Genomic DNA, 7,519 nt, shown 5'->3' with positions numbered 1-7,519 from the left:
ATATCAGGTAAGGCTTTAAAATAAAAAAAAGAAAGATTATATTCTTGACCAGAGAAATATTCCAGAAAATGGAAATGTCCACCGTATATAACACATTCCTTCTAACCCCCTTTCCCAGGCTAGTTCCGTTAATTTCTGCACGTTTATACTTTAAGACGTGAATTTACATCTATAGTCCTTGAATACAGTAATGATTTAGTCGACTATATTAGGTTATGTGCACAACACGCCCGGATGGCACCAGTTCGTTTTATGCATAGTAAGATGTGGATGTTTTGTTTTTCTTTTATTCAAGTGTGATAAATAAAATCATTGGTTGACGCTCAGGTTTTATTCAAATAATATATATTCACCCCTGATTACAATGTATTATACGATTTTAGATTGTTTCAAAATCTTTATCTGCACGTAGAAAATATTGACTTTTTAACGTAGTTCTTGTATTTGAGTAAGTCAGTCTAAATATAACTTCCCTGTTATAAGAATGCAATGAAATATTATTGAATTATATAAAACTCAGTCTTTTACGTACATAGAGAATTCACGCAAGAGTAAAACTTGTTGAAATTGTACACTTTTCTGCTACATTTTATTTCTAAGATGAAAAACAAAATGTTACGTTTCTTTATATTTTATTATCATACATTTTCTGTTTCTACAGGAATCAAAATATTATTTACGTAAAAATTACATTGTAACTTATAACACCTGTTTTCCACTCGAACCTCGTAGCAAATTTCAGGAACGTCTAGTACAATTGTTGTTGTTTTTTAAGTAGCGGTTACTTATCTAAAGCATACTTGAAAAATAACGTCTGTAAACTTTACTCATAATAACAATTAATGATCTCAAGAGACTGTTACCACCTAGCGCCAGATGAAGCAGATCATCAACGTTGGGTTCCGCCTACTACTGCCTATCTGTCAGAAGTACAACTCTATTGATATCATTCATCATGTCTGCCGTAAACTTCTAACACACTCAGTAATCCTACTGTTTTAATCATGTGTCTAAAAAAAATATATTTTACCATAATGAAATAATTAATCATAAGTTCCTTTTTACGATAGATAGATAGATATGTAAGGAAAATTATATTACAGCCTTATTTTTAGACCTTTTCACCAAAAGATTCTTTTACAAAAGATAACAGTGGAATTCGTAATTACAATTATTATGCAACAGTTTGTAAAAGGAATAATATTTCCTCAAAGGTTTCCTGTTCATGCTAACACGTGTATTCCTGTTATAAAATTTCACATTATTTTACTGATATATTGCCTAATCATCATTAATTATTTATGTTAACGTAAAATAAGATATGTTTTGTTAATTTCCCCATGAAACAGCTTTCACTAAATAAATCAGGAAAAACACACACGCACATATACCAATACCACTTTTTAGTGCACTAAAATTGTTGAAACAATTTGATACAGTTAATATCATTGAAAGCATTAATACATTCTTCTATAAAAAGAGAAAAATCACCTGTGTCTGTGTTAACGTTTGAAGAGTCAATAAATGGAACTGTTTTGGAAAAACTTCTGATAACAACACATTATTTTCAAAAAAACTGTGTAGGAATCACCTCGAATCAGAAACATAGGAACCGTTTCATATATTTACTTTGCTAATTGTGAGTTTTTAAACATTTTAAAATAATAACTTGTTTGTGTGAGTATCGGAAATGGTTTTAACTATTACGTGTGCTTTTAAAACGCATATCTATTCCATCAAAAACTAATGTTTAATATGTTTGTTTTTATTATTTTTCATTTAATTTTCTTAATCATATTTTTATTAGAGATTGTTTTATATTGTTAGTTAGATGTGTATACTTAGGACTGACCTAAATCTCCTAAGCTAGCCAAACCTCGTGAGACATTACTGGGTTTACGGCCGAAAATATCGTTAACAGAGAGGGGTACCTAACTGATCAAGCAACGCATGCCAATCTTTATAAGTAAAAGACGTTCATTTTTTGTTTAGCTTTACGAAGGTAGCTTGCTCTGATCGAAAGTTAATATTAATAATTAAAAATATTGTTTCATATATTAAACTTCATACTTTTTAGCCCCTCAGTGGCACAGCGGTATGTCTGCGGACTTACAACGCTAGAAACCGGGTTTCGATACCCGTGGCGGGCAGAGCACAGATAGCCCATTGTGTAGCTTTGTGCTTAATTCCAAGCAAACAAACATACTTTTTACTTAGTAACACGCCACCCAGTGGCTCAGCGGTAAGTTTCGATATCCGTGGTGGGTACAGCACAGGTAGTTCATTGTGTAGCTTTGTGCTTAACAATAAATAAACAAACTTACTAACACTAAATTGGAAGCTATTTCCCATCAAAAAATATTACCACATAACATGCAAGACACTTAAGCCGTAGAATAATAAACGACTTTCGATTACATAAAGTTTGTTTTGAAATGTTCTCAAAGATTCGTATATATGTATCTATTGCATTTTTTAAAGAAGTTAAACAATTAACATGATTTAGAAAACTAAGAATTTTAGAGCGATTTTTGGGGGTTAAGTAATCTGTGGTATCATCAGACTATCTATAACAAATTATTGTAAAATTGATAATTGTCTCGCATTTTATTTTGATAGGTTAACTGAAAGTTTATAATATTTTCGTAGTTAATACATGATTATTAACCATGATTTGGCTTTAAAATTTTGTTTGCTTGTTGTTAAGTGCAAAGCTACACAATAGGCTATCTGTGCTCTACCTACCGCAGGTATCAAGACCAGATTTTTAGAGTTATAAACCCTCAGATTTACCGCCGAGTCACCGAGAGTTAGTCATTCACACAAAAAAAATCAAATGTGTAATTCTTCGTTTGTCACTTGCCGGTGCTAACAATAATACCTGTTCAGATCAGATCGTTCTGAATTATAAATATAGTTTAATATGTGGAGGTTATTTTCGGAATTTCACGTTAAAGTGCTAGACGTTTGTTTTCTGGAACATAAAAGAAATGTGCTCACACTTACAGATATATAAGAACTAAGTGCGCATAGGTAAAAACGTCAGACATTTTTATGTTATCGACTTCTGTCAATTAGGTAAAATGTATGTGATATTTTACAGAATGAAATAAGTTATAAACATATCTTTACTACATTCTGTAAACTTGTAATGTAAATTTAGGCCTGGCATGGCCTGGTTGTTGCTGCAATCTACCAGTCGCGGGTGCCCCCCCCCCCAGTGGCACAGTGGTATGTCTGCGGACTTATACCGCTAGAAACTTGGTTTCGATACCCGTGGTAGGCAGAGCACAGATAGCCCTTTGTGTAGCTTTGTGCTTGATAATAAACAACAACAGTTGCGGGATCGAAAGCCATCACCGAGTGTGCTTGCCCTTTCATCTATAGGAGCGTTATAATGTGACGTTCAATCCCACTACGCATTGGCAAAGAGTAGTCAAAGAGTTGTGGGTGGCTGTGTTGAGTAACTGCCTCCCTTCTAGTCTACCACCTCAAAATTAAAGACGGCGAGCCCTCGAGCAGATTTGCGCGAGGTTCAACGAACAAACAATATACTTTATCTTTTATTTTTCATTTGGTGTTCGAATAATCTGCACACACGCACGCACTCATACGTATTTACTTTTTTAATTTTTAGTGTTTTTAGATAAGATGGACATGTTGGTGATATTTTCCTTTCTTAAAGAGTTTAATTTCAGGTCCTTCAATTAATAGTACACATGACTTCGTTTTATAAAAAAAATACAATAATTACGACTTCTACCTCTCAATGTTCCGATGTAGAAAAAAATAATAATACAGATACACTGTGAGTATCCGGTTCACGGGAAACGTTCACATCTCCTGCCATTTCGAGTCATTTTCAGGTTTGCCTATTCCACTAGGCATGTTATTAAGTATGCGTTGGAAAGCTTCAATCAACCTTATGAACTGTTGGCCGCTGGCAACATCAGAACAAGTGCATTATCTTTGTTCTTGCATTAAAACGAGGGATTAGCGTTATTGTAACACATATGTGCATGTTAATAATGGAGATTTTTAACATCCTCTGCCTTCCATACATACTACTTGGCATATACATGGATTTTTTCAAATCAAATATATTTTGAACACCATTACTTATCACAGTCGCATTATCGATTACGAGTTAAAGACCGTAATATAAACACTGGAATATCAAACTGTTCCTTTTTTCTCTCTTTTATTACTTTTTTCAACCGGTTTCGTGACTTCATAGGTCACTCTTCAGCATATAAATTTATTGAGGATCTATAAGAAAAAAACCTAAAAATACCATTTTTCAACTAAAAGTAAATAATCTAACTTAAATACATATACGAGAGAGAGGGAGAGAGGAAGTATTTGGCAAACAAACAAACGTTTAGGATAATGTTAAAACACAAATATGACCACAAAGCGTATAAATGAACATGTACACTGTCATGGTCTTTGGTGCATAACGTCCAAATATTTTCAATCAGCGTAAATATAAAAATAAAACCAACAACATATTATTCCATACAAATCTGAGTTTTCACTTTATTAGGCCACAAATATTGATATTTAGATCAAGTGATTAACTCATTTGAATTTGCAAGCAATAAGGGGACATTTAGTTGTAATTAATTTTAACTTCTTATCAAAACAAGGCCAGAACTAAAAGTATATGTGATACAAACTGGATATGAAATCCCGCCTATAAAACTGAATTGTATTATTATACTATTTGCCTTTTTTTTTTTTTCTTATATTAGCATATGTATGTTAAATATTATGTTGTAAAGTTATCATTTTCTATATTGTATTTACGGTGCAATACGTAAATATATTACTGTGGCAATAACTAAGAATATACACGTCACGTTATATAAACTGTAAAAAAGATTAACGTGTAAGTATTAGATGTTGCCATGAAATTTGACGCGTGCTTTACTAAGCACGACTGCTGGCGCGACACCAGTTATATATGTTTTTAAAACGTCTTTAAATACTTACTATACTGGAGTCTTTAGTTTGCCACATGATTTATTTTGACAAACTAAGTTTTAAGAATTAACTACGAGAAAGCTACAGCTCATTATAAAAGCAAGAATAAATTAGGTTAATGTTCGCTATTGCGATGTAATGTTGTTGTTTGTTTGTTTTAGAGAGGGGGTTAATTCGTTAGGAATTTATAATAACTTTGAACTAATAGAATGGTGAATTTTTCAGGTATCTGCCACTGATCCCGACTGTGGAGTCAATGCCATGGTCAATTACACACTGGGAGGAGAAATCAGATCAACTGTACCCAAAGATTTCAGAATCGATGTGGATCGCGGTGACTTATGCATTAATAGGGCACTGGACTATGAAATGCATAGCTTCTACGATATACCAGTTTTGGCTACTGATAGAGGTATGCCTCTGAAGCTTATGTAATTTATTTAGAAATAATAAAATTAATAAATGAAATAACTTCAATTTTTTAGTACTACATAAAATAGAAATATATTCTAAACACGTGACTTTGTCAAAGTGCAGCTCAGTTGATCGCAGATGTTTAACAAAACCAACACCTGGTAATTTTAGATATATCTGCCTTTGGTAGTAGGCTCTTTATGTTTCATCTTATAAATTTTTAAATTGCTTATTGTACATAACTTATTCGGATGTTTAAATCAGTTGATCTCTTATTTTGGAATTTATTATATTGTCAAGCAGGGTTTCATTGGGATTTTAGTTAGCTTTCGTCATTGCATTTTACAGGATGCAGGCATGTTCAAATAACGCAGAACTACGAAGTATAAATGGCGTCACCTTATGTCATATTTTGTATGATAAGTGGATTCGAAAATAAACTAAACTTTGAGCAGAGCTCATCTTCAAGTCTATGTTATATCCAAAATCAAAGTTAAAATGCCTACAAGTCCAAAGGAAATAAGTAAATTCTGGCGTATGTTACGTTATTATCTGCTGTTTCTTAAAGTTAAGAAATTAATTTCGGCAAATGTGATTGAACGATGTCGCTCGGGGAATTTGCAATAGTATATTTATAATTATAAATTTCAGTTATTTTGGGTTACTACACAATAGCGTTATATTTGTGAAATATTTATAAAAAAATTTATATCACGTAGAAATTTTGTATCTCGCCCATAATTTTCTTGGTTTCTTATTACAGGAGGTCTGAGCACCACAGCTATGATAAAAGTACAAGTAGTAGACGTGAACGACAATCGGCCCGTGTTCTACCCACGTGAATATAATGTTAGTCTGCGAGAACACGAAAGCATGTCGTCGTCTGTCGTCGTAGTAATGGCCAGTGACGTGGATTCAGGCGTTTTTGGTCGAATTACTTACACCATAGTAGACGGGAATGGTCCAGGTCTTTTTACAATCGACGAAAACACGGGTGAGAGTTTTTAAATTTTATGTTAAAAATAACTCATGTTTCTGAAAAAACAAAAAACAAACATAAATATAGCCTTACACTAAGAACAACCAATTTGAACCGTCGAAACTAAATGTTTAGATCAAGTACTTGCTTTGCTAGGGCTAATTCTTACCTAAATATATCTACCAATGTGTCTGTGTGTGAGAGGGGGAGAGAGACTTCGTTATGAAAAACCGTTTAATAATCCACAAATAAATATATATACGTTTAATCAGTTTGTTATACAAAATAGGCTTCATTAACTTATAACTTTTAAGTTTGATGTATTTAGTGAGCTTATATTTGATCAGAAGTTATTAATAATAACTGGATAGAAAGGCAGGGGATATTTTGTGTTTCTGATGATCTTACTATGTAACAAAACTGTAGTTTCTTTTATTAAATAACTAGCATGAAATAAAACTCACTGTGATAAAAATTGGTTTATTAATTCTTTAGTTATTTAGTATTATGAAACTTGCTATTTATTTATTGCATCTAATGTTCCCGATATCTGCGTAAATGTCGGTACCACAACGTTGCTTAAGAGTATTGTATTATCATTTACAACTTGATTGTATATAGTAAAAAATCATCATTATGCGGTTGAAAATATCGTAAACAACGAGGGTGCATTCAGTACAACTTATGACAGACAAGTTGATGATAGCTCCTGAAGAATGTTAGAAACTTGTTCAATTAAAATAATTACCCAAATAAAAGTAACGTGTAAAATAAATGTGGATTACATTAAAGTAAGATTACAAATATAATTGATACAAAAACAGCTCTTGGAGCATTGGAAAAAATAACATAGAACTTTTTTTTTTCAGAAAGAAACCTGGAAGTTTGATTTAAGGTTGTATGTTATGAGGTAAGTTTTTTAGAACCATGTTCGTAGATTGCCTGCACTGTGCTCTGTGGGCCCGGTATGGCCAGGTGGTTAGGGCGCTCGACTCGCAATCTGCGGGTCGCGGGTTCGAATCCCCATCATACCAAACATGCTCGCCCTTTCAGCCGTTGGGGTCGTTATAATGTGACGGTCAAGCCCACTATTTGTTGGTAAAAGAGAACCCCCAGTGTTGGCGGTGGGTGGTGATGACT

The 7,519-nt window shown here is 33.1% G+C and overlaps 1 protein-coding gene across 1 annotated transcript in view; it reads left to right on the top strand.

Moving 5' to 3' along the window:
• The first annotated feature begins 6,273 nt into the window (after positions 1–6,273).
• Positions 6,274–7,519, top strand: part of LOC106474674 (protein dachsous-like) — a 34,044-nt gene continuing 32,798 nt past the window's right edge. Inside the window, exon 1 of the mRNA XM_022379974.1 lies at positions 6,274–6,394. Within this exon, the coding sequence (XP_022235682.1) occupies positions 6,274–6,394 (121 nt within the window). The remainder of the gene's footprint in view (positions 6,395–7,519) is intronic.

This window comes from Limulus polyphemus, unplaced genomic scaffold (assembly GCF_000517525.1).
Source record: "Limulus polyphemus unplaced genomic scaffold, Limulus_polyphemus-2.1.2 Scaffold141, whole genome shotgun sequence".
Classification (NCBI taxonomy): domain Eukaryota; kingdom Metazoa; phylum Arthropoda; class Merostomata; order Xiphosura; family Limulidae; genus Limulus; species Limulus polyphemus.
Note: the sequence above shows the minus strand (reverse complement) of the source record. Positions and strands in the feature narration are given on the sequence as shown.